The following is a 27,755-nucleotide window of genomic DNA, read 5'->3' on the forward strand; positions in this document are numbered from 1 at the left end:
ACGAGCAGAGACATACACACAGCAAATCTGAGGGGAGGAGGGGAGTGAAAGCCGCACATCCACAGCCCCGCACTCCTGATTCCCCTCACAGCCCGGCAAAAGGGATACAGGACACTCCCTCACAGCCCCACAGCTCTACCCCTCACAGCTCGCCATATTCCCCGGCCGCCCCAGCCCCGCCTGTCATGGCGGAGGAGGAGGAAGAGGAGGAGAATGGGGAGGAGAAGGAGGAGGAGGCAGCGGTCACATGGCGCCAGCGCCGCCACAGCGGGCGCGGGGCGGGCGGAGGGGCGATGCCACCGCCGCGGTGAGTGCGGGGCTGTGCGGGACACGGGCCGTGGTGGCGGCGTGAGGGGAGGCGGCCCCGGCAGAGGAACCGGCGCCGGGGTGAGGGACAGCCCGGGGGTGCGGGTCGGGGCCAGCGGCGGTATCGGGCTCGCTGTACACGGTGGTGCTCGGTCTTAGATTGGACTCGATGATCTCAGAGGTCTTTTCCAGCCTAACTGATTGTGTGATTCTGCTTTCCCGCCTGCCCTGAGGCAGCTGTCCCTGAGCCCCCGAGGCTGGTGCGGTGCGGGGCTGTCCCGGTTCGGGTCTCGGTGACAGCGGGAGGCTGCCCCGGCCGGGTCCCCGCCTGAGCCGGCCCCTGCCTGAGGGCTCCTGGTTTAACCTGACCCCGGGGGCAGACCGAGGAGCCGCAGCGGGTTGTGCTACACAGGATGGGAGATAATGCAATTACTGTTTCTTATAGTCTTTAGATGCATGTGAAGGAGCAGCAGCAGCAGCCCGCCTGCAGGTAGACTGAAACTCTGCAAATGTAACCCGAAATGTGAGGATACGTGTTGGTGTTGCTGGCGCTGCTCCGTTCATTGATTCGTTTGTAGGGCGAGGTCAGGCATTGCTTTTGGGAGCGCTGTGGGACCCCCTGAAGTATTAAAGCTTTCTTTTCTTTAAGACTGGGAAATTTATTTTAAAGCAGTTTCCTCCCCCTCCTTCTCCCCCCCCCTCCACTCCCCCCTTGTTCTTCAGTATATATTTATATGCAATACTGAGGCTTCTCTCTTCCTTTTAGCAAATATGTATTATTCTTCATGGCTGGTCTCCATCTCTTGTAGTCAGTTCATTATTGCCATGTGATATCTTTCTTTTTGTGTGTATGTGTTAAAACTTATAAGGAAATGTGCAGCAGAACATGCCGAAGCAAATGGACTGTCTCAAAGTTACTTGCAAGGCAGAATAAAGGGTCCCTTGCTTGCAAGAAATCAGATGGATCTGAATAAGCCACGCAAAGCACTGTGCTGCTTGCAGTGGAGGGCTTCGCAGGTCAGAATTCCCTGCTGTAATGTGGTCCTGGAAGCAAACATTGTGTTTAGAATCCACATTTCCACACAGCTATTTCACCTTTGTTCACTTTGGTCTAAGCTTTAAAACTGCTGTTGAAAGTAATTAGAACACTGATGCTCTCTATTACAGCATCTCTGCCAAGCTGTATCCTGAGCTGTTTTTAATATCAGTTGCAGGGCAGCTGCATTAGACCTTAGACCCTACAGGGCTTTATTATATAATTAAAGTGCAGCCCCTACTCTTCCAAAGGAAAAAAAGATTCTAATGACCTGACTTTGTTGCTGTTCTGTAAACAATCAGTGTTTTCTCAATTTGGTCCAGAGTACTTGGAACATTGCTTTCTGTTCAAAGGAAGGGTGAAATCTCTTAGTGCCAGCATGGTAATTGTGCAGGTGGGCAGGGTTGTTAGCACTCTGCTAACATGCTTTGTTTTACCCTGGAAATTTTATTTCAACATAAGATCAAATAATTTCTGTTCTTAGAAAGATAGTCTGGTAGTCTGTAAGTTGTATTAAGTATTCTTGCATGCTTTATGAGCTACGATCTGCTTTTTTTTTTTTTTATTTTTATTCCCTATGGATGTCTTCTTAACAGGAAACTATTTCTGGGTGTGTCTGATTAGTTTAAGCTGATCCAAGTGTGGACTGTGCCCAGGAAAGGATGGTACCAACCTCTTTCTGTCAGTATGTTTCTGCCATGCTACCCCATAGAGAACCTCTAAACATGTGAAATAGTCCAGCTGGGATTCCTAGGCCTCATTTTAGAACAGCATAAATGTCCAGGTGGTTCCAGATAAGAGGCTTTTGATTAACAAGCAATTGGCCTCCCCAGTAGAACTGTCTGTGAAGAACTGCATGCCTTCTGCACAAGCTTTTCCTCATCTCTGGCTGCGATAAGCTCCTGCAGAGTTTTAGGAGCTCTTCTGCAGCAGGGAAGGAAAGAAATAACAGTGCAGCTCTAATGAGCCTTCGTCTCCCAGCCTCAGATGGGGATGCCAGCAGGCGAAGTGGCATTTGTTCTGCTGGAACAGAGTCTGACTGCAGATTGCAGGGCCTCTGGCCTGGCTTCTACTATCTAACCACATTCTCAGAGAATGCAAATCAATACTGCATTATGCACAGGAGTAACACTGGATAGAGTTCCTAAAAAGCTTCTCTGTGACCATAGTTTATGAGAATAGGTGAGTCTGATCATTTTCATAGTGATGTAAAAATAACAGTAGGTGCGATTGAAGCACTTTAGGTGGCAGAAACCTTGGAAACAGCAGGGCAAGGGGAATAAAGATAAATTATTGGTATTTTGAAAATTTATATACAGAAAATAGGCTTCCTCACCATAAATGATGGAAACTCCAGGTTGTTAATGGTAGATATAAGGTGTGCATGTGGTGTGAGGTCACATGGATGAGGTTATAAGTGTCTGAGCAAATAGTAAAAGTGGGGATTTCGGATCTTCCAGTGAGAAAGAACAGAGTAATGTGGGGGTGAAAAGAACAGAGGCAAGATGGTTTTTTGGTTACATTCCTTGAAGGTCCTGTAGAACTGTTGCAGTCTGAGCAGCCAGCAGGCTGACTTTGGCAGTGTGGCAGCTGTGTAGGGATAACTTGAAGCAGAGAGGTAAAAGGAGACTTCCACTGAAGGGGAAAAGTAAAACTTCCAGGATTACAATCATTCCTTTCTGTGATTCTTGTTGTCAACTTCCTAAAGAGTTTCGTCTGCCTGGTAGGTGATACTGCAGCTATAGGTATCCCCAAAATCAAGCAATTTCCTTTGATACCATTCATTTTGGAGAGATGCTGCTTGCTGTTGCAGAGTAAAAGTATGTTCTTGCATTTCAAGTGCAGAAATGAATTTGTTTTTTCTTCCTCAAAAAATGAGGTACAGAGGTGAAGTCTGAATCCCTGTTAGAGTGTGGGAGGCAGATAAACTGTCTTCTTATCTAAGATTTCTTTTCAAAACATATGGGGGTTTATGGAGATGAAAGCATCTGCTGTTGCAGCTACTGTATTAATGTATAAAGTAGTGTCGGTGGTAAGATCTCGGCTGTTCAAGCAGGGTTTTGCAGCATGAGTAAAAGCATTAGTTCAGCTCTCTTTGTGTAAGAGTCAGTCGTATGCACCACATCCTCCAGCCACGTTCTAGCATGTTTCTCATGTGAGTCAGCATTGTGTAAGAATTAGTGTAAATGTTCTGTTTGAAAACTCTGTAAAAACTAGAAATACACTGCAGCAAAAAGATGGAAAATTAGGAAGCTGATTGTACTGTTTCGTTCAAAAATTGCCTTCAAGCATACTGCATTTCTGATATTTTGTTGTAGGAACTTCTGAGCTTATTCCCTGAGATGTGAAAATGTGCCAAATCTGTAGATTAAATGATGGTGTTAATGAAATGTAGAGTATGGATTAAAGTGCCTGTAAACATGTGTTGTTTGTGTTGTATCTCAGCCCTTTCTTGTGCAGTCTGGCTTGGCAGCCTGATCCTTTGCATGCTTGAAACTGGAACGCAGCACTGAGGGGTGAATCAGCTTTTCCACTGCTGACATGGATTAGCGACCCCTGATGTAGGATTTGGTGCTACCTGCTCTGTGCTTCAGAGGGTGAGCAAGAAGAAGTTGTGCAGGCCAGGGAGGAGTCCAGAGCTGCTACCCCATAGTGCTCACAGGCCTTTGATGTCTTTGTGCCTCCAAGTTCAGTTTGGACCAGGTGAGCTCTTGCTGCTCAAGAGAGAAGGAATATGTGCATGAGTGGCTTTCTGGGGGGTTACTGTCTACCTGCAATAACTTTTCGTCACTCCCAAGACTTCAACTATGCAGACACTGCACCATTGAAGAAGTCAGATTTTAAACTGACAGCTAAGCTAATAAACTTGCAGAGGCATGCTGAAAGGAAGGTACCTCAGTGAAGGGTTGCTATGTGCCAGACTGATTTAAGCAAATACTTAATGAATGTTAGAGGCATGTTCGTGGAGGTCTTTTTAGTTTGTGTAAAACTGTCAAAATGTTGCTTGGCTAAATGACAGAGATTTTCTTGTGCAGACAAGGATTAAATTGGATGCTTTAAACCTTGGAGGTAGCCTTAGTTAAAACATAGATACTTTTCCAGGAAGCACAAACTATCTTGTTTTGATTCAAAACCCCTTTGTAGGTATTTTGACTATTTTGCGAGTTCCTGAAGCATAACATCAAGAACAAAGGGTGCCACTTTCTCTATTGATACTTCTCATATTTGTTATTGAATATATTTTCCAGAAGTTTTTCCTTTAGCTTTCCATTTCCTGGAGTACCATAATTTTGTCAGTTAGCATGAATCTCTTATCTCTGGTGTCTGCAGATGTCACCTATGAATCAAGAGATGGCCAAGTTCTGGATTGCACATTAACCTTCTGTGCAAGCAGAGTGTTGGGAGGCATGGCTCCTACTGAAGTGGGAAAATGTATTTTTGATCTGCTCTTCATTTTGTTGCAACATCCATGATTTCAACATCAAAATCCTGAGTATGTTTTCCTGTTAGAAACATTGGCAATAGATAAGTAGAAGAAAAGTGACCAAGAGGGGATGGAAAAGGAGTGGTCCACAACTCTTTCCTCAAAGGGATTTCTTGTGAGAAGGAAAGATTGAGTCTCTAACATCACAGAGAAGGAATGAAAGACTAAAAAAATTAATTTTTGGCACAGCTTGTAGAAGTTTGCTCTCCTTACAGGCAATGTACAGTCTGTTTCTGCTAGTGACTTGTTTTTAATGCAACAATTAAGGTATTTGCCTTAATGCATGAGAGAGCCGAGATATTGAGTTGCTGAGAATCTCATCGAAATCTGCAGCAGAGCAAATACTTCAACCAGAGTTGGCTTGGTCTGGTACCTGTCCTGGTGCAGTCAGTGACTTAAAGAGAGAACACAAAGTAGGTTTTATATCCTTAGGATTCCTCTCTTTTATTAATGTCTAGGGACATTTGTGAGAAGATAAAAGACATAGAGAGAAACCTGTGTGCAGAAAATACTTCACGCTTCTGATGAGAACATGAATCCAAAGCAAGAAGATTGCAGGATCTTGGTTTATCTCAGAATTTCTTACTGAAGAAAAATAAAAGTTCCAAATGGCATGGATACTGTGGACTCTGTGCTAAAGTTTGGAGTGAAAAACTCCAAATGGTGTTTGTTTCTGGACATGAGAAATGCAGATGGACATTAAGTTCAACTCCTGCTTTTAGTATTTTTTCACTTCTGCTTTTTTTTTTTTTTTTTTTTTTTTTTTTAAATGGCCATTCACATGGAAAAACATGGACATTTGAGAAAATCACTAAGACTGCCGACCTTAACAGCGTGGAGAAACGTAACAGGATTAAGAACTGAGCAGTTTAGCATGAGTTAAATATTTTCCTATTAGAGGCAATCTAGGGATTTAAACTGTAACTTGTTTTAACCCCACATCTAATTCTGGGGCTACATTTCATATATTGTTTATTTTTTTTGTTTGTGTTTTGTTGTTTGGGGCTTTTTAAGACATATCCTTATTCTTATATCAGTTACTCAGGCTCCATAAAGGTGTTTGATCCTGAACAAAGTATTTTTATGTAAATTTCTGCCTATTGAAACCGAAAACCCTGCAGAAAGAAAAATGAAGTAGACTTGGATAATTTGTGACGAGTAGGCACAGAGGTCTAGGAATTCTGTCACCTGATGCTGCAGAATAAGGTACAATGTAACCATTTTCATTAAGGCATTTTCCAACTCTAGCACAAATAGTAACATAATTGCAGCGATTTTGCATTTTATAGATGTTCAGGTAGAGTCTTGGGAAGTTTCCAGTGTGAGTTGGCAGATGCCTTTGGTGTATTTTTTTGTATCTAGCTGTTGATATCAGTACTGAGTTCTGCACAAGTGCATGGTCAATGTCTTCTGAGAGCTACTGCAGAACCTGTGCCAACTGCAGTTTCCATGGTTAGTAGTCACAGGTTTAAAACAGACTGGTCAACCCCACTTTTTACCATTGTCCCACTCAAAAGTCCTTCAGTGAGGTCTGTTTTGTTGACACGTTTGCTGCCAGCTTTTTTTTTTTTTTTTTGTCAGGAGGGTTGCACAAACGAAGCCTGATTTTTTTTTTTTTGTCATTTTTTAAGAATTAGAAAATGTGTTTTCACTTGCCTTGTAGAAGACAAAGCATTTTTGATGCAAATTTCTGAAAATTAACTGAAAACGTATCTAGAATATTTTGATCAAAATGTGAAAATCTTACGAAGTTCTTAGTGATTTGGAAATGAGGAGTAAGGGAATTTTTATACAATTTAATGATCATTTTCTCTAGCATTACTGTGGTTCTAGTCATGATGAAAAGTGTTACTGATTAATTATGTGTGTGGCAGGAAGATGACGATGTGCATATTGCCAAATCCATGCATCAGCTGAAAAACCATAATAAAAGAGATGTGAAAAATTATTACAAACAGAAAAATACATTGATGATTTTGGGACAGCCAATACAGCCAGATGAGTATATGCAGCATTGGCGTCCTCAGAACCATCCAAACTGGCGTGTTTTCCTAGAGAAACCTGTGCTTGTTACCCCATTCCCAGTCAGGACTTGCAAGCTACAAAGTGTTAAGTTCCTGGCTCAGCGGTTCATTGTTCACTGGGAATGAAGACACCGCTGCTGCTGCAGTCAATGTGCTCTCCCTGTGTAACCTTGCTCTGCTTTAGTGCCGACTCTTCTGGAAGAAGGTGAGGGTTCTACAGTTCAGCTGTTCCTGTAGAAGTGTCACTAATCTAATTATTTTGCATGAATCTGCATTTTTGTTGTTATTTCAGTGAGCTTTGCAGACGTAGAACTTGAGGATCAGCCAAGCAGATTTTTAAACGTTTAGAAAAGGTATTAAGCAGCTTATTTGTGTGTAGATGACCTTGTAAGCTCTTTTACATTCTGCATTTGTATATAGTGCTGAAGGGTTGTTAAACTAATATTTAGATGCATGGATTTTTAACGTGAGAGAGATGCAATGAAGAACAACTTGTGGGGTGTTTAACCTTGCTGTTTTCTAAGCTCTGTGAAGAAGGAAGGGGCTGTATTACAAAATGCAATGCAGCTTGCTTTGGAGACATTCTGGCTTTTTTCAGAGCTGGTTTTATTGATGAAAAGAGAATCTTGCTGTTTGAATTAGAAGAAAGTATTTGTCAGCAACAAAAAAGGCTGAAGGTATTTTTAGGACTCCGGGAATGGCATGACATGTATTTGTGTGCCAGATGGCTTAAAGGAACATCCAGCCCAGCAGCCTACGGAGCGTTTGTCGGGGGGATAGGTAAGAATGGCTTTCTTATAACTGTGCTTTGGGAAATAAGCTTTGTTTTGGAGGTGGATGAGGACACTGCAGCAGCATGAAACTGTGTACTGTATAGCACTTATTTACCCAGAACTGAGAGTTAGGATTTTGGTAAGCTTGCATTTCTAATCCAATAGTCCTTGTTTTCTCTAATCAGGCTGGACTATTATGTTACTTTTCTAGATGCAATGTTGAACCACTGGTTGTAACTAAACCTGGTGTTCTTTTCAGCTGTTTGTTAACATGAGATCCTGACTTACAAAAGTTTTTTTTTCCAAAATTTGTAACTGCTTTTTCCGTTAAAATTGTGTCCTTAAATTAGAGCCTTGTGAAATACATTCACTTCATGGAGTGGAGTAATATGTGCAGAGAAAGGAATCCTTTATCAATTAGGGAAAAACTTAATATGTTTTATTGTTGACAAAGATGTGGAAAATGTTACTGCAGAAGATACTTGAACATTTCTTTAAGGGTGCTTTTTTTTTTGAAATGCAAGTGGATAAAGGAGGAATTTCACATTTTTATTATAAAAAAGCCAAAGTGTTTGCAAACACCCTGGAATGGCAGCCTGCTAAGTAAAGCTTTTTTACTGGAGTTGAGAAATTCCAAAAAGCTTGATAAGCAAATTTATGTTCCTAGAGAAGACGTTTCAATGTATAGTTCACAGATTTAAAAATGATACTATGCAATATTTAGACAACTCTGGTTAAAGCCCAAAAACTGAAATACAAATTAGTATATGAGTGAGTCATTTGACACTGGAAAAATTGTGAGGGCTGAGAACATAAAGATTTAACAAGATGAATTTTTAAATTTGTCCTAAAACACTTAAAGCTTTTCAGATTTCATATACTCATAGTTTCATAGGTCTTTAACAATTCATGCAACTAATCTATATGCCTTTCTTTATCTTTAAAATATCATAAATATTATTGGTCTTTTAAGATTATCTGTAAAGTGTGGCTCAAGATTTTGTATTAATTCCAGGAGGATTTATTTTAGGTGATATGACATAGATTTGTATATCTGTGCTGAAATGACTAAACTGTTGGCTCTCAAAACTTTGAAAGTTGAATTTAGAAGGGACTTGCAGAGGCTAATTAAAAATAGATCTTAATGTGTCATCTCATTAAAATGAATGGGAACAGAGGTCTTATGCAAGAGGACAGCCTGTGGTCCACAGGATATTTCTGTGAATGAGTGTTGGTGTGATTGAACATTAACATAAACGTGATTTAACATAAATCTTTTTTAGTTCTTTCTTTCTCCTACCTTGCACCTCACTAAATAGCCTGGGTCTGTTTTCTTGGTAACATCCCTGTAGCAACAGGCTGCTATTTTAGTTCTCATCCCAAAGCTGTCTCTTCTGCGGGCTGGAGGAGCCCAGCATCCTGAGTTCTCATAGGGCAAGTGTTCCAGCCTGTGAGTGTCTTGGTGGCCTTTCACTGAACTCATTCCAGTTTCCTGATGTCTGCCTGGTACTGGCAAGTCCCTCCCTGGGTGCTGTCCTCTGCCTGTGGAATTGCACCCCTGGGTCAGCTGCCTGTGCTCCTGTGGGTCCATCCCTCAGCTCTTCTTGCTGCAGGGCTGTGCTCTGACTCGGGCTTAGCCAGACCTTGGCTGGTCCTTGTCTGCAGAGCTGCTCCTCAGGCTGTGCCAGCAGCCACCGAGTTTACCTGTCCCAGGTGCAGGACTTGGCATCTGTCCTGCTGAATGTCATGATTTAGGTTCCTATAGGGCCAGCCTGTCTTTACATGAGTAGTTACCTGCCTGTATTCTGTCAAAAAAAGCCACTTAATTCATAAAGTACAATCACCCATCCCTCTGTAAGGTCAAAAATTAATGGTGGTTTTTAATTAAAAAAAACTTGGTAGGTAGATCCAATTTAGTGATAAAACAACCCTGTAGGAGGGTTTTTAAAGAAGGAGTTAAATTGGCTTAGATTCTGGAGCACATGAAACACTTTTATTTGGAAGTGTCTATTGCTTTTGCTCTGGCTGTATGTTCAGTGGATGTTGCTCCTAATGATGTATGTTAGATCTGAAGAAAAAGCTGCCCGAGGTGTCCCTTTTTCACCTTGTTTGTCTATTAACTGTGACTTTCCCTGAAGAGAGAGATTCTAATGGAAAGATTGCCTGGAAAAAAATAATTCTCGTGCAAGGTGTGTGAATGGCATCTCTGTTTGTGTGATGAATGTGTATTATTGCAGTACTGCTTCTTCCTAATATGGACTCTGTTCTTTGCACTGTTAATGCTGTTGTTTGATAGTGATTCAACCAGCAAATTGGAAAGCCTGTTCATGGGTAGCTATAACATCTTGGAAGCCAAGAAATGTAGGAAGAGTTAAGGGTATTAAAAGAGAAAAGTTGCATTCGTGAGTAGTGTTGTTTAATATTCTTGTCTTCTGCTCCCTCTTAAAAATAAGAAAGTAAAAATTAGAAGCATCTTTAAAAGGTCATGCAGCAAATTATCATAATACTCTGTAGAAAGAAAAGTAGATTAATGATAGATAAATAGATTAATGAGTTGGTTTTTTTTTCTGTAGAATGCTCTTTAAAAATGAGGATTATAGACATATTTTCCTTGCCTCAATATAGTTCCAAAATACACAGGTAGTCTTGCAGGGGACCTGAGTAGTATGAGTTGTGTATCTGTCTTTTCCTGGTTTGCTTTAGAGGAAAAGCTGTTCTTGGAAAAACTACACGCAGACTTTAAGGTTTTCTCAAATAATTTTTACTCCTATTTGAAAAATCTTGAGGTTAGCCTGATCCTCTGTTTGACCTCTGACAAACATGAGTTCTGGCACAGTTATGAAATATCTACTCATACGGTGTGTTTACTAAACTGTTGAGGTTAATCCAAGCAGATGTCAGTGCTTAAGCAGTGGCAGGTCATAGAGTCCATAGCAAATACTGCTCTTTAAGCCAAAATATTGTGGATTGTGGTTGACATTTTTTGCTTCTTTTAAAAATATCCAAGGCCAACACATTGGGCCAGTGTTACTGAGAGCTGTCCAGGTTACTAACAACAAATCCTCCTGGGCTGTGAGGGGGAACACAGTTGCATCCTTGTTGGGCTAGTTATTAAATGAATGTAAATGTTCCCGGGCTTGATGTATGAAATGAATGTCATGGTGGTGGTGTAAGGCTGCTAAAAGAAGCTGCTGTGACATGAAAAGCCGATTGCACAGTGAGTACTGAAGCTCAGGTCTGACAGGTGGCTCCTGGAGAGTTTTTCAGCTTTGTGATTGATTAAATTTAAGAGACTTTTACTGAGTTACTAATATTTAACCTTTAGAGTTCTCCTAAAAAAACCCAAACTAATTATTTACTTCTTGTGCAAGAAACTGAGACTTATGTGCTGGAATTTGTGGAAATTGGAGAGCAGTATTTTACTCCTGGCATTGCTGGTATGTGGGTCTGCAAACTCAGTTCCAAAGCTTTGCCAAAGGAAAACTGACATTCCGTAAATATATGGCAGTCAAAATAGAGCAACAAGAGAGACACTGAAAGGCTGAATATTTGGTCAGAAAATTTCAGAATACTGTTCCTTTCAGTCTTGGTCTCTTCTGAGCTAATGGAGGCAGCTTCTAAGATACGCTTTTTCCTTTCTTGCCTCCAAACTGGATTGGAATTTCCTGATGTAGGAGATACAAATCATCCAAGGTGGCAGTATTTGTCATGTTGAAGTGTCTCTGGAATCCTGAGTACACCAGAGTGAACAGCCATGAACTCCAGGCATCTCTAGGGCATGGGAATGAATGCCTGTAAAATACTTAAAGGTGTTATCATTTATTACTTGCTCTGGAAGCTCCTATCTATCTCCTTCCCTAGCCAAGGGAAAGGAAATGCCTTCTGTTTATTCTGGATGTTCTTTACTGCTTGAGGTTTTGGAAAGGAGAATTGTTTGAGATTTTTTTTTTTACTTTTGGCAGCTGTACTGCTTTTCAGAATTGAAGGGGAGATGCATGATAGACCCTCAAGCCTAGTCTCTTTCCAGGAAAATTTGTGAGGAACTGTATTGTGAAACAATTCTTCTTGCTATGTTTAAATCATGGATTATTCTTTTGTGGCATTTAGTATTTTTCTTTGTACTTGAATAAATAAATAGAAAAGGGTTTTAACTGTACATTTTAAATAGCAATTTATTGGTGACTGGACTTGTTACAGTATTGCATAGGTGAAAATTATTCTTATGAGCCCATTGGTTGTCTGAATAATACAATTCTGCTTTTTTTTTTTAATTTCAGTTGTTTCTGTCTAACTGTTCAAACCTCCCAGCTGCCCTTGAATTAGCAGAGCTTTAGGCTGTTGAGTTAAAAATACATATAATCTGTTTTTTTCATGCAGCATGTGTCAGGGCTGAGAAGGATCCTAGGACCTTGGATTTGAAAGGCATGTCCTTTGCATCTCCTGTATTCAGGAACAGGTTTTCTCTATTTAAGAGAAAAAAACAAGGAAGAAATAAAGAATTTGCCTTTGCTTAAGTTTCAAAATCCTGCTTGGGGAAACCAACTGGGTGAGGATGCGTGTTTAAAATGCTCATCAAGGCATGACCATCCATAGGCTGAGACAGTTGTTGGGTAAATTGGCAAAATGTGTTTCCTAGAAAACTTCACAACACTGGAGAGCAAAGGAGTCTAGACAGAGTAAGACTGTTATTCACTGTGTCTGCAGGGAAGGAGGTCATGGATAGGGAGATAGCTGAGGTAAGAGTCAAGGGTTGAGTGTCAGGCTCTGTAAACTGAATGTTTCCTCCTGTGTCCTTATCAAAGTGTTTTGTTTTGTTTTGTTTATTTTTTTTGTTGCACACTGAAATGAGTGGAGGGATTCTTGTTTCTTGATATGTTGAAGAGGGACAGAGATACATTCATGTGATTGTGCTTTGCATACATAGAAGTATAGGGCTGGAAAAGTTTTCTTGTTTCCTCAGGGCAGATCCCAAGCAGGACTGACATGGTTCAAGACTTGGAAACCTCCTCTGGCCTAAAGCACATCTGTAAGAAGTCAGTCAACCTAAAACTGTCTAAAGCTGGAGTGTGCAGCTCTGACACTGACCGTGACTCTGTCTGCTTAAATGGTAGAAGTGGTTGAAATCCAGAGGACAGTGTTTGTGTAAATACATATGTGTTGGTGAGCAAAGTAAACTAACAAGCCTCAAAGTGCTTTTCATACACAGGGTTAACTTTTTTTCTGTTCTGCCTTCAGGATGGTCTACATAGCAAGTCTGTATTTTCCTGCCAAATAAATGACCAAATGTCTTGGTTGAATAGCAAGGTACTAAACCGGCACAGGCTGTGCATTGTGGAGGTTCTGTCATTTGATTTAAATGCAGTATTTCAACATCTTTAGCGTTTTACAAAATGCCGGAATACTGAAGGAGAGGAAAAGAAAGTGAAGAAGGTCTAGCAAGGATCAGGTAGAAATAATACTTGATTTATTTAGCTTTGGTTTGCATTTGTTACCTTTCTAACAGTAGCCAAGCATGAGCTTTTAGCCTGGTCAGAGATGGAAGGGATGTACAGCAATGTCCTCACTCTGGTGATTAGTAATGTATCCCTTCTCTTTAATCTGAGTGTGCCTGATGTCAGTCACAGCAAACTTTAACCTTTCTGTGGCTGGAAGTGCCACAGCAGCAGGTGTGGCTCTGAGCTATGAAAGAGATGCAAGGAATTAGGGAAATATTTAATCCGTGAGGAATTCTGTGTGCCTGTCTTCTGATTGTTACCAGAGATAGAATAGATTGTTTTTTCTGTGCAAGCTGCAGTGTACATCTATCCTTGAACAACTCTGAAATGAAAAAATTCCTTCTCTGTTATAGTAATTTTTATCTTACTAGGACAGTTCTGAAGTGTCAGGGCATGTTAGGATTGTCCATCTGTGTTACCATAGTGAATGGAAAAACACCTCTAGCAGTTTTTGAGGAGCAGTATGTTAGGCTTGGACAAATCTCACCACAGATGACCTTCTGATGGCCATGCAAAAAGAACCTGGCAAGCACCCAGATCCTCTTCTATGGAGAAGCATTAATTGTCTGCAGACTGTCGAGCAAGAAGAATTACTATAGTGAGAGGATATAAGTGTTTATCTGCTCCTGCTCCTCTGCAGCCTTTTTCTGAGCCAAGGTTCACCTTGGTGTGGTTGTGTTAGCACAGGGTGTGAGGCACTGGGGATTGGTCATCTGTACTTCTCTAACTGGTAAACCTGTTCTGCTAGCAAAAATGAGGATTTTCTTCAGTCATTTTGCCCCAGAGCATTTGGTGCCTGTCTAATTTAATGGCTTTGTAGTTAAGCAGTGAGATTTCTGTGTGACAGTGTTAGAGAGCCTGTTTCACAGAGTGCAATTCATCTGTATGCACAGGGTCAGCCTGAGATTAAAACCCTGTGTGAGACCTTTTTAAGCTCCTTGGGCTCAACTGCTCCGTAGATTGTTGCCTTGCAGGAGTGAGGGATTTTGGCATGGTAAGAACAATGGGCAAATTATTTTTGAGGAGGGTGGGTTTTGGTTTTTTGCTTTACTCTGTGGATATTTTATCCTTGGGAGATGATGACGTGCTGCAGTCTGGGAAATGTAAGCTTGACATATATTCTTTTTGGATGCAAGTCGCTAAGGACTCAGAATTACATTGTCAAAATAAATGGTGTCTTTATGATCTTTGGGATCATTAATAGTGTCTACCTTTATTGAATGGTTTCCCATATTGAGAAGGAATAATGTGTTTGTACTCATAAATATGCTGGTATGCTTTTTGCCAGACTGACCTGAAAATTTCTGGTAGTTTCTGTCTTTTTGAGCAGTTTGAAAAGTGCATCAGCATAAATTGACTCCCACCCCAATATTTGTTTTCTTAAAATAAAAGTTTTGCTAATTAAAAGGTGGTTAAATGATTTTCTGAATTTTTGTTACCATGCAAATAATTTATTGTGGTTAGATAGTGATGAAAATAATCAAACTCTTTGAGTCAGCATTTTTCCCCCCTGAGTTTGGGGAACTGATCTGTACAGTTTTTAAGCATGTGGGGGTTTTTTTTTGCTAGTATGGGGGTTTTTTGTGTGTTGTTTGGGGGTTTTGTTTTGGTTGGTTTTGTCGGGTTTCATTTGCAGGGTGGGGGGAGGGTGTCGAGCCTTTTTAGATTTGGGGAACTCCAGAAAGTCCACCCAATTCTCCTGGACCAGAAGTAAAATATTTTCAACAGCTTCATTTGCTTTACTTCACAGTTTTGCTTATGACAGTAATTTTCCGTATAGCTTGGGAAAATTGTCTTGTGGACGTCTACAGTAAAACTCTAGTCTGAGTTGCTTCCTTCCAGCTCTAGATGGGCATCTCCTCCAGGGAATATGAAAGCTTTTCTGGAGTCTGCAGACTCCAGGAGAAACCCAGTAACTTATCTTAGAGCTTTTCCTTCTTTTCCTATCCCATCTGTCTTCTTCCTGTGCAGAAGATTATCTATAAACATGACTCTCTTGGTGCCGTGTGTTGTTCAGTCACACCCCATGTGTTCTGAAATTCCTGGGACACTCATGAGGGCTGTTCTTAAATTTGGGCCAAGGAGAACTGAACCCACGTAGCTTTTTTGCATCAGTGGTCTCTGATTCCATGTGAAGGATAGGATCTGAGCTACAAAAATGGATACATGTGGACCTACTCTTGGACAACTGGCTCAGAGGGGCCCTGCTTGAGCAAGGGAGTTGGACAAGGTGACCTCCAGATGTCCTTTCCAGCCAAAACAATTCCATGAGGAATCAATTCCCTGTGTATGGTATATTTAATGATATAGTTAGATGTTTAATTCAAGGCAGGCATACTAGAAATATACTGCTGTGGAACAGAGATAATTATATAACTATTCTGAAGAAAATTGATCATTTTTACCTTTAATTTTGTGTGTCAGTGGGCTCTTAATGGTGTTTGCTCCATATTTTAAAGCAGTGGCATCCACATTAAATGTGAAAACTGGTCATGTTCACTTTTTGAATGGGAGAGTGAAAAGGGATTCACTTCTTAAGGTCCGTGCTTAAAGTTTAAGTTCTAAAAATGATTTAATGGAGGAATAACCTATCGAATGTATTTCATAATGTATAAGGTAACAGGCAGCACTCCCAAAATGTGTGTTTTCACTCTTTTTCAGGTAATTGAGAATGGGCCCTCAAGGATGCTGAGTCTACAATGGGAAGTGTCACACTTCGCTATTTCTGCTATGGGTGCCTCTTCACATCTGTGACCTGGACACTTCTACTCTTTGTTTATTTCAACTTCAGTGAAGAGAACCAATCCTTCAAGAATGTGCCCATCAAGGGGCTGGAACCTCAGAGGCCATTTCCAAAAAAATTCTACCCCCGTTTTACACGGGGGCCAGTTCATATAGCTGAATTGCAACAGAAAGAGAATAAGATAGGAAATGCTTTTGGAAATCATATCCAGGATCCAGTTAAGGGGGAGATAGAATTCTCTCCTGAAATGGGTAAGTGGTTTTCAGTGGTTTTAGTGACAAACTTAGTAAAACAACAGGAGACATGAGATAGTTTTCTGTAAAAAAAAATCTCAGGGGAAAGTATATAATGAAGTTTTGTTAGTTAAAATGCTCTTCATGGTTCTCTTCATTAGGAATTACTTGAAATTTATTCTCCAGTGCTTAACCCAAAATACATTTTTTTCTAACATTTACATCTATGCTGTATAAGTGCTGATGAAGACTGGGTTACAGCAGGGTCTGCTCTTGATGAACTAAATCTTGCTTTTGGAAGATTCAATGTGTGCTTGTTTCATACCTTACTCCTGTATTAACTGGGCTCAAATCCATAAGCTTTAATTAGCTACAGAGAAACTCTATTTACATGCAGTAATTAAAAATAGCTTGATATCAATAAACAGTGAAGAGGACCTGTTGATTTGGAGAATATGCTTGTAGTATGACTTAATCTACAAGAAATGCATGTAGAACAAACTTACAATGCAAGATTGAGATGACAATAATTAGAGCCAAATCCTGCTTTGTACCAGCAAAGTCTGTATGTTTCACTAGAGCATGTTTCATCAATGAGGTGATTTAGTTTTGTGTTACAAATTAAAATGCTTTGTGTATTCTAGTGCTTACAGCATATTCACTGCTGTGTTTAGATATGCAAATGTTGTGTACTGGCTTAAAGCTTGGTTTGAGTCTAGAGGTTGCAGTGTTGTGGCAGAGTGTTGGGCTATTGGTTTCTGCTGCTGCTTTGGGAAATACAGCACAGAAACCTTCACAGCCAGGGTTTAATGCTCAGATCTCAGTGAAGTCCCCTGTCATGACTGTGGATGAATGGTGAATCACGAGCTTCATGAATTTATAGAACTTTACAAACTTCACTTTCTGAGCTGGTCATTAGACATGTGTGAATATATTAGAAAAATGGCAGTTCATGTTGCCCTGTGGCATCAGAAGTTTTTCAGTTCACTGCAAAAAGCCCGAGTGCCAAGTGAGGTGAAGACCAGTCCAGAGGTGGCCATTTCTTTCTGACTATTCTGTCTGGGCCAGGAAAGAAATGGAGCTTTTTAACTGACAAGTCCTTTGATCCTCCAACCAAGTGACTGGTTTGGTTGGTGAAAGCCAAGGGGAGTTACAGTGCCAGGATAAATTCTACAGGAATCATGAGGAGACAGCTTTTAAGATGAGGTGGTGGAGGGAAGGGCTTCCTGAAGTCTGTCTAGAGTAAGGGTACAACAGTGATAAAGACTCAAAGCAAAAAAAAAAAAAAAAGTGAAAAGAAAGTTGGTGTAAAATAGTCAAAACCAGAGAACCAAACTGTCCTCTGGTAGGTCAATCTAACTTTTCTTTTTTCATTTATCTATGAGAGCCACATAACACTGCTGAAAAAAAGCCTAAACTGAGGTTTTGATTGAAAGCCCCTTGTTTTTCAAGGGCTTCTATCTGCTGTTTGAACTGAAATCTTTCAGGTCTTTTGCATGCATTTGATTCTGTTCTTCATGAGAAAGTTTTAAAAAACATTAGCACTCCTTGAATATATTTATAAGATCAGAAAAATGTAGTTAGTGGTTGGTTATGGATGGATTGTAGAATGAAACATTTGGGATGTGTTTTAAGGTCATGCTTGATATGGAGAAAACATTTTAAGGTGACCACAGTACATTGTGCCACTGATTATGCCAGAATAATGGAGCTGGGTGTCTGAACTGACCAGCTGGAGATGTTCCTTTTGGAATGGATTCATTCCATTAGAGGGCTGAGTGAGCCCTTGAGGCTGCTAGGGCTTAGGGAGTGACACTGCCTCTGTAAACAGAGCTCATTCCTACCCCCAGAGCACATCTCACCCACAGTGGGGCACTCATCTGTGAGCAGCACAGCCAGTCACAAGACACAGCGTGGGTGTGTCCCATGTGTCCCAGATATCACTGCCCAGCACTTCCCACTTGGTCCTGCACAAATGGCAGGGCATTTACTCTTGAGCTGTTAGTGCAGCTGCATTGCCATTGCTGAACTTGAGACTGAAAGCCACAGGGTGGTAAATGTAAATGGTGGAAATGTGGATGCATAGAATTCTCTCCAGAATGTCACCTGGTACCTGTAGGTAGACTTTGTCATTGAGACACAGCTGTGCTCCAAAGGCCCAGATGGATTACTTGTTTTGAAGCTTTTTTCCATTTCAAACTTGTAAAATGATTTCTTTTTTGTTTAACCCCACTAATTTTCTCCAAGTTTGAGCTCACCTGGCTTTTGCATAGCTGGTGCAAATGGGAGAACACGAAGTGTGGAGGCAGGCTGAGAGGATTGAGTTTATTCTGCCTCAGAGAGAAGGCTGAGGGATGAGATTTTATTGCTGTCAGCAGCAGCTGAATAGAGGCGGTAGGGAAGATGGAGGCAGACGCCTTCCAGAGTGCTTGGGATTATGATAAGAAATTGGAGTGAGGGCATTTCAATTATGGAAGAGGAAAAACATTTTCAGTGTGATGGTGGTCTAATGCTTGAACAGGGAAATAAGAGGTTGTAGAATCTCCATCTTTGGAGATATTGGAAGGCTTTCAAAACTTAACTGCACTGGTTCCGAGCAATCTGATCTAGCTGGACCTGCTTTTGGGAAGATTACACCAGGTGTCCCTTTCAATCTGAGTTAGTCTATGAATGCATGAAACATATTTTCCTGGAAGTATGTAAATGAGGAATCCTCTTGTTAACTATTTTATGCAGATTTTGAATGATACGGACACAATGGGCAGAGTGGAAGGAGATAACTTAGATGATCCTTGCTCACTTCTTGTATTGAAATTTCAGTGAAATTGCCTGTGTAGCTGGATAATAACTGAAGAGGTGACAGGCATCTCATTCTGTGCAGCCAGCTGAATAGAGACAATAAAAAATAATCGCTGTACCTGAATTGTTGCAGAAATGGCTAGAGCCACAGACAGTGGCAGACACCAGCTGTCTCCCTCATGGAGCTGTGTGAAGTGCCACGTTTTGGTTCTATTCACACTGGTGAGTGCTCAGTGAGAGAAACCCATGGCACTGAGTCAAGACAGGCAGGATGGCATTGAAAATTTCATCTTGGCTTATAGCAGCATTTCCTAATACCAACAGTAACTTCTGCCATGCTTAACTGTTGCCATTTCTGCTAAAATAAACAGCAGCTACGCTGGTGTTTTACTTGCTGTCAAAGTCACAGATGAGATAAACAGAAGTTTACAGATCTTGCATAGTTCTTCATTTTTGTTACCACAGACTTCAGAACTGCATGAAATTGGAGCTGCTATTGAGAGCATTTTTCTGCCATTCTAAATGTATTTCCTCTCTCAAAAATCCCATTACAGACCCATCACCTGTAGGGATAGATGCTGATTCATTGTGTGCCAAACTCTATACTCTGTTGCTTGTTTGATGTTGGTTTTAGGTGGCACTAAGAATTAGAGGCCATATGAGTGAAGGGAGGCAATAAACACAATGGAGCCAGCAGTCTTTGGAAAAGGATTTAATTTTATTAGAGCTGCAAGGGCTACTCATAAGTACTGCCTGTTTCTTAGAGGGAACAGAAATAGTTGCACAAATACACGCTTTGCAAAACCAGAGGGATTTTTAAGAGCATAATGGCTTTTAGAAGAGGTTGAAGCATATGTTTCAATCCTTGATTTCTTTCAAATGATATTTTTGAGCCTATTAGCTGATCTTGGCATGTTTCTTTTGCAGGAATGATTTTTAATGAAGAAGATCAGGAAGTGAGAGACTTGGGCTATCAGAAGCATGCTTTCAATATGCTTATCAGCAATCGACTGGGATACCACAGGGAGGTGCCTGATACAAGAGATGCAAAGTAGGTGCTGATTTTTGGAGAGAAGGTGGTATGCTTTCATGTGCTCAATGGCTTGTTACAGCTGATGTAGTATTTAATATTTTTGGTATAACATTTCTGTCATACACTGTTCCATCCTCATGTGATGCTGAAGGTGGATTTTTCAGCTATTTAACATGAGTGCTTGAAGTTAGGATTTCAATTCTTTGGTCTTTTCTGTCTTTTTGAACTGACTATTGTTTCTGGAGATGTTTTGTTTTTTTTTTATCAACTGCTAAAGGTTATGCACTGCTCTGAATATTTTCTATTAAAGACTAGATATTTTTCTATAATCTACCTGGTACATATGGGGGGAACAACTCACCTCTGTAACAACAATAAAAACTCCCAACGTTGAAAAATAAATAAACTTGCATCAATTTTTCTAGTCGTTTCTCTGGTGTGGGTGAATGTAATGAATTGTACTTGCTGATTGTTTTTCCCAGAATTGAACTCATTCTAAGTAAATGAAAGCTTTTCTTCTGGGTTTTCATTTATAGTTCCTTATTTTTATTGGATCCTCCTATGCCTGGCACCTTCATATACCATTAATCTGTCATACTTTACCCTATTAGAAGTAAGAATGAGCTTTGAAAATAAGAAGAAAGAATGATCTTTTGCTTTGAGTGGGATTCATCTTGCAGATTAAGATGCTTAGATAACTGCTTGTTAGTCAGTTGTCTCTGCTTTTATTATAATTAGCAGAGATCCAGTCAGTGCAGTTAATGAAGCATGCAGAGCTCTTCAGCTGACAAAACACACTTGACAGCCTCAGGGTGAGCTGAACACTATTTAGTCTGCACTGACAGCAGTGACTAGACTTAAGTGTCTTAATCTGCCCTCTGAATCCCAAGGTTGGTTGTGTAAATAGGTATTTAGCACCTGTGGAGTTTTTCTGGAATATCCAACCCTGTCTCCAGCAGCTGGCCAATAAAGCTGTGGTATTTGTGTGGGCCTTGTGTCATATTTGAACTGTCTGAGCTACCTGGGGGTACTAGACTGTGTTTTGACAGCTGAAACAAGCCCTCACTATCTTCTGTTCTCTGTCTTGCGGATCTCTGGTTCTTATTCCCACCTCAGTCCAAGATATCCTCTGTTTTCTAACAAGCAGCAGTGTTAGCTATGAGTTTGCATTATGTGGAAAGTAATTTACTGTGCTGAGCCCTCCTATAGCTGTTACACATCTGGGCTCATTACGTTCACGTTAGCAGTTCCTCTTACACATTTGATTTTTGTTTGTTATTTATGAAGCTTCAGCAGTGACCCAGCTCTATGGAAACCCCTTTGTAAATAGTGACAAAGACTCCGTTCCTGTTTGCAGATGCAGGGAGAAGTCCTACCCTGCTGATCTGCCCTCTGCCAGCGTGGTGATTTGTTTCTACAACGAGGCGCTCTCCGCCCTGCTCCGCACAGTGCACAGCGTCCTGGACCGCACCCCCGCCCACCTCCTGCACGAAATCATCCTGGTGGATGACAACAGTGAATTGGGTGAGAGACTCTTGCAGGAGTGTTAGACTTCTGAGCCTTCCTATGCTTTATTGATTGGTCAAAATAAATTGTGGAAGTCACGATGCAAAACCGGTTTGTACTGCAGCCCATCACCAGAGTGCCAGCCAGTAGAGATGTATGGTGTCCAGAGATTCCCAAGGTGACATCCTCTTTGCCACTGGTGCCATTTTACTGATGGGCTTTGTGTCGTACAGGCTTTAACACTGAAAATTAGGTTTTGAAGCTAACAGTCATAAAATCAAAGAATGTTAGGTGGCTGGAAGGGACCTTAAAGATCATCTAGTTCCAACTTCTACTGCCATGGGCACAGACACTTTCAACTAGACCAGGTTGCTAAAGGCCATATTCAACCTGGCCTTGAAGCTTCCAGGAATGGGGAATCCACACCTTCCCTGGGCAACCTGTTTCAGTGTCTCACAACCCTCACAGTAAACAGTTTCTTCTTAATATCTAACCTTAATTTTCCCTCTTTCAACTTGTATTCATTGCTCTTTATCTTATCACTACAGTTCCTGGTGAGTCCCTCTCCAGCTTAGCTTCCCTGTAGGGTTTCTTCAGATACAGGAAGGTTGCAACGAGGTCTCCGTCAAATCTTGTCTTCTCCAGGCTGAACAGCCCCAGCCTTCACAGGGGAGGTGTTCCACTCTTATCTCACCTCTTGCACACACTGATGAGTGGGAGTCATGAAGCAGCTGTTTATAGTTGGGGTTTTCTTAGCAGTTCCTTGCTTGGGCTGCTCAGGTGCTCAGAGCAGATAACAGAGAAGCCGCTACTCGCTGTGAATGCATCGGAAAGGGGCTGGGGGCATACAGACACTCTGGGCTGCTGTGGCACGATGGAAACAGTGCCGTGTTTTGTACTTGCTCAGCACTTCGGACCGGCAGCGTGCTGGGGCCGGGGCTCAGCGTGGCTCTCGAACAGCCTCTTGTGGCCACGCCGGGAGCAGCTGTCCTGGCTCTGGGAGCAGCCTCTGCTCCAGCAGGCATGGAGGGGCCCTGGAGGGGCAGACCCTGCAGAGTTACTTTGCTCCTGTTGAAGGATTGCTGCTTTTCTCTCAGTTGACAGACAAGGCAAAGACAGGCACGCAATTCAAGCATGGCCCTCCAAAAGCCTTTCATTTTGACCCTTCAAAATCCAAATGCCTGTTGAGGAATGTGTTAGCATAGCAGTTCTTGCCAGCAGGACTGTGCAAGTTCCCTGCTCATCTCTGTACAAGTCCATAACTTTTTGCATTTTAAAAATTATTTTTAGACTGTATTTTTATTTAATATATGTAACTGTTGCTCCCTTCATCTCACTGTTTGGTTTCTTGTTTAAGGTCTCACTTGCTCTAAGAGACTGATTAGATATGTCTGCTGTGGAATGCAATTCTCTTGTTATGCTAGAAGTTGATTTCTCGGAGGCTAGATCAAATGTCGAGATACAAGAGGGAACAAAGATCAAACACTGTTCCTTGCTGATAGGAATGTGTAGTGTTTAAAAGCTTGTTTTGTTTTCGGAGCATATGCCCTGCTATAAAGTCTTGTGCAATTTGTTTTGCATTCAGAGCTTGCCTTACTTCAAAACTCAGTCTTTTGAATGTGAGGATGCATTTGTTTGATGCCTATGTTGAGGCAGTAATACCATTACTCTTCTGGTCTGTTGTTAAATTGAAGCAATTAGTGAATTTGAACCAAATTAAGTTCAAAACATTCAAGTAGCTATTTTTGTCTTTCTGACTTCAAATGAACTTGTTCTGAAGTCAAAGGCAGGAGGAGGTATTGTTTACACAGAATTACTACTCTTGATGCTAATGGTCCTACGTTTTTGCTGCTGCTTAATTTTAGTGGATGGATTCTGAGAGCAGAAGAAAGGTGGGGACTGGGGATGGTTTGGGAACTAAGGAAATTGATAAAAACTTTGGCTGTGCTATGGATGCCGTGAGCTCAGGCAGATTGCTTGATCTTTATATCATCAACGGTTTTACTGGCTAAGCAGGCATTGCCATGGCTCAGCTGAGCCCACTGTTTTGGTTTTCTTTCCATTCCCTGAAAGAAAGGATTTCTTTTTCTAGTATAACCTCTTTCCCCCTGATATAACCTTAACCTGTTATGGAAAAACCTGAGGGCTGTTACTGGAGGCATTCTTCTGTGCAGAAGGAGAGATTTAAGAACAGAAAAGGAGCCAAATGTCTGCAACTCAGTACTTTAGAACAGTTTAAAATAATAGCACTCCAGACTCCCATCCTAGGGCCCATTTTGCCTTTGCTGCGTAGATATGCAAGAAGATAATGCCTAAAGTTATTTTTGAACACTGGCTAAAAGGGAGCAGTTCTCTTTGGAGCAAAATTTCTCAGACAGACTGGATTGAAACAATTTTTTGGGTTATATCAGATATAATCAGTGTTCCCAGTGGACATGAAGGCGATACACAAAAACCCATCAACAGCAAAAATACCAAAATGTGTCTGAGGCAAACCTGCCTGTTAAGAATGATCTGTGATGTGGGCACAGTTGCCAGCAGAATGCCATTTTGCATGGCTCAAAACTCTGCTGGCCCTTTCATTCTGCTGCTCAAGCCAATGTCGTGGACCTGGTTTAGCTCCTGGTGTGGATGTGACATACTTTCCTTTTTTTTTTTTTCTTTTCTTTTTTAGAAGTTTGCAGATGTGAAACTTTCCTCGTTTATTTGCCTCATCTGCTATAAGAGTTGAAGATAACTGAGCTTTTCTGCTTTGTGATGGCCTGTTGTTTCTTAGGTGTACACTGTTCTCTTGCTATAATGAATCGGGTGAAGAATGATTCAAGCACTATTTTATTTTAGGTTTGCAAATCTGCCCTGCTTGTTTGGATATCTCATTTAATCAATGTTCTAGGAGATTTTCTCAGAAAACATCTTCCCTCTTATCTCTGGCATATGATGTCATTATTCCAGACTAGGGCAGAGAATTCCTGTGACCCAAATGAATTCTGTCTGTATCTCCCCAAAAAGTTTCTGTTGTCCTAGAGTATTCTCTAGCATCATACTTGCTGTATGGTACCTTCTCACTTCTGATCCACAGTGTGTCCTTGCATTGCAAAGGCTGAGAATTTAACATTTGGAATTGCAACTGGGAGTCTCCTGCCTGAAAGTTCTTATTCCTCCTTTAGGTTTCACCTCTGACTTCCACATACATTCCATTGGCATTTAATCTTGTTAACAGCAACTTTAATGTTTGAGCTGACATTCATCAGAATAATGTTTATTTTGGCATATCCTCTGACGAAAGTCTGTCTGCTTCTCTATACCAAGGCTCTCTATGAAGTCTCATTTGAGTTTTTATTTTTCTTTCACATTTTACATTTCTCTTTATTTCTCCATAAGCTTATTAACTTATGCTTTTCCATTACTTCAGTCTTTGTGTCCATCTTCTCTTCAGTAGTTCTGCTTTAATGTTAGAAACCACTGACCTTGGGTGAAAGAAGCATTGTTGCTCTTAAAATTGCCATTGATGTTAGCTAAGTTACAGTAGTGCCCATAGACTCCAGTGAACTCTGCACTCCTTCAAAAGCACAAGCTTGCCAGCAGAATCTTTGATCCTTTTGAGTTTTAGAAAAGCAACCAGCTGTGAGTTGTACTTGGTATCTGTTGTTCTGTCAGTTAAGCAGGCACAGGTAATATAAAGTGTCTTCCTGCTTCTTCTGAAAGGTGTCAACATTTGTTTTCATGTATGGAATGTAGTAATTTAAATCATTTGCCTGCATGAAATGTTTATAGTTGCATCTGTTGTGAATGCCAGTCACCATGAGAAGAATTTGGAAATGTGTTTCTTTGAACAGCAATTTTTGTTGAGTCTAGTTCCAGTTAACTTGAGTAACGTACTAAAGGCATTGGAGGGGAAATGTAAGATATGGGAGGACTGTCCTTATGATGCTCTTGGTTTGAAGCTGTGCAGTGTCAGGGTAACATTTTGATCAAGATTTTGGCCATTTTTGAGTTAAATGCCTTGAGATTTTAAACAGAGCTTTCAGAATTTCTGTCCTGTTGTTGAAATTGTGTTTTTCTTTTTTTCAGCTGACTTGAAAAAAGACTTGAGTGAATATGTTAAAACTCAGCTTCCCAAAACCACAAAATTGGTAAGAAATGAGAAGAGGGAAGGCTTGATCAGAGGAAGGATGATTGGAGCCTCTCATGCCACAGGTACACTTGCTTTTTTCTCTTTTCCTTGCATACTTTGACGTTAAGCTGATTGGGTGACTTCTCTTTATGTAGTGTAGCTTTTCAGATATTGGATGTTTGACCTGTGGTTACTTTAGCCCCCTGAATGGGCTCTGCATGTCATGCCACACTGTAAGCTATACAGCTTAGCATTATCACAAATCTTTTTTCCCCTGCACTATCTCAAATGATAACTGCAAATTTGCATCCAAATTTGAGTGATTTTTAAACCTTGAGACACTTTGAGTGTCTCAGCTGTTTTTTTTTTTCTTTTTTCTTTTCCTGGAGACATTTGCTTTCAATAAAATGAGGTACTTTTTTAGAGTAGGTAAGTGAAATTGTGAGACAAAACCGGTATTGTGCTCTAAAAAAGTAACTCATTTTATTGAACGTTATGAACACAAGTTATTATCATCCCAAATCTTCCCTTGCACTGTATCTCAAACAATGGCTGCAGTGTTAGTGATACAATGTAAGGCTTTTCTTATTCTTGCCCTGAAAGAACGTTGTCTCAGGAGCATCTCCATGTGGTCAAGACACTGTAGTTGCAGAATACTTTTTGCATGTTTTATGTGCAAACTTTTTTTCTCTAAAATGAAATCTGTTCTTTTTTAAGGTACACTGATCTGGTTTTTAATGCTCAAATATATAGCAGTGTTTTTTCGTTTAAGCTCTTCTGTTGCAGTGAGTGTTAATTGGGAAAACCAATATTTGGTGCTTTATAAACAGCTTTTACCAGAATATGCTTTCAGTTAAATTCTCTGGCATCTGAGAAAGTGTGTGCTGCTTTCTTAAATAATTTTGAGTGGCAGATAAGTCTCTTAATTGTTGCTTACTGATTAGCATTGTAATGGTATAATCCAGAGAGAAGATTGTGCTTGCATTTTCCAAGCTGTGCTGAAATTCATTTCAGTTCGTGCAGTTTTAACTAATTTTATTGCTCTTCTGAACTGCAGGAGTTCCATCCCCATGCCCAGTCAAAACTGTCTGTGGAGTGACTTGTTATATTTGCATGCTCCAAAGTTGTTTTCTTTAAAGCTGTTTCCCGTATCTTCCACGTTATTCTAGTGTTGCATAAATTTTATGTTGTGTCATAAAAATGCTGGTGAGTTTTTAGATGGAACATGAGGGCAAATCAAAGATCAAACTGTTCTTTCTGACTGGGACAGGTAATCTCCATGTAAATTGCCAAATATGGCTTTGTCTAATGCACGTGTGTCTGCAGTGAATTGCAAGCTTGTGTTCCATGGCAGCGTGGATCTTTGCTTTGTGTGCTCCGCAGGGAAGGTGCTGGTGTTCCTGGACAGTCACTGTGAGGTGAACGAGATGTGGCTGCAGCCTCTGCTGACTCCCATCAGAGAGGATCGCAGGACTGTGGTGTGCCCCGTGATCGACATCATCAGCGCCGACACCCTCACCTACAGCTCCTCCCCCGTCGTGCGGGGGGGCTTCAACTGGGGCCTGCACTTCAAATGGGATCTCGTTCCTTTGGCAGAGCTGGAAGGACCCGAGGGAGCCACTGCTCCCATCAAGTAAGGGTCCTCCTCTGTGGTGAGAAGCTCTGTGTGACACAGCCGTGATCAGGAGCACTTCCTAAGGAGTAGAGGGAGTGGGGAGTGTTCTCTGGCTGTGCAGGTTTAGGAGCAGGTGCTTAACCTGTTAAATATCTGACTTGTTTATTTCACTTAGACATAGGGAATAATAACCAAAACTATTTCACTTTAATTTCTTAATTTCTTGTATTTAATAATGAATTAGATACATCTGTTTTATTAGGTCAAGAAAGCACACTTCTAGAAAATGCTTATACAGTAGCAGCTTTTGCTGAAGACAGAATTCTGAGGGAGCTCATGGTGGTCTGTATTAAATCCGTCCAAATTTCACTTTTGACCTATGCATTGATGTTAGCTTCCAGTCTGTTGATGTGCTTGGCTTAATGATAATTTTGATACTGCCTTTGTTCTTAGGAGTAGCCTGCATATCCCACTAATACAAACTATATAATTTCTGTGATGAAATGCTAAAGAATTACTAGATTGGGAAAATCTGTTTGTGGTAATAGGAATTTGTTTTTGCGATCTTTTGAGAGTTGTTTTGAAACAAAAGTC

At 40.9% G+C, this 27,755-nt stretch overlaps 1 protein-coding gene across 5 annotated transcripts in view; it reads left to right on the forward strand.

Annotated features, from left to right (window-relative positions):
- The first annotated feature begins 208 nt into the window (after positions 1-208).
- Positions 209-27,755, forward strand: part of GALNT11 (polypeptide N-acetylgalactosaminyltransferase 11) — a 46,491-nt gene continuing 18,944 nt past the window's right edge. The window contains exons 1-6 of one of the 5 annotated variants that reach the window (XM_014873724.2): positions 209-307; positions 15,780-16,112; positions 19,821-19,944; positions 21,284-21,450; positions 25,504-25,629; positions 26,930-27,179. In XM_014873724.2, coding sequence (XP_014729210.1) covers positions 15,818-16,112; positions 19,821-19,944; positions 21,284-21,450; positions 25,504-25,629; positions 26,930-27,179 — 962 coding nt within the window. In that variant the 5' untranslated portion in view covers positions 209-307; positions 15,780-15,817. Of the gene's footprint in view, positions 388-6,925; positions 7,056-7,449; positions 7,631-10,694; positions 10,841-15,779; positions 16,113-19,820; positions 19,945-21,283; positions 21,451-25,503; positions 25,630-26,929; positions 27,180-27,755 lie in introns of those variants that run through there. The other 4 variants (XM_088158801.1, XM_014873723.2, XM_088158816.1 and 1 more) reach the window with 4 other exon arrangements.

This window comes from Sturnus vulgaris, chromosome 1 (assembly GCF_052056855.1).
Source record: "Sturnus vulgaris isolate bStuVul1 chromosome 1, bStuVul1.hap1, whole genome shotgun sequence".
Classification (NCBI taxonomy): domain Eukaryota; kingdom Metazoa; phylum Chordata; class Aves; order Passeriformes; family Sturnidae; genus Sturnus; species Sturnus vulgaris.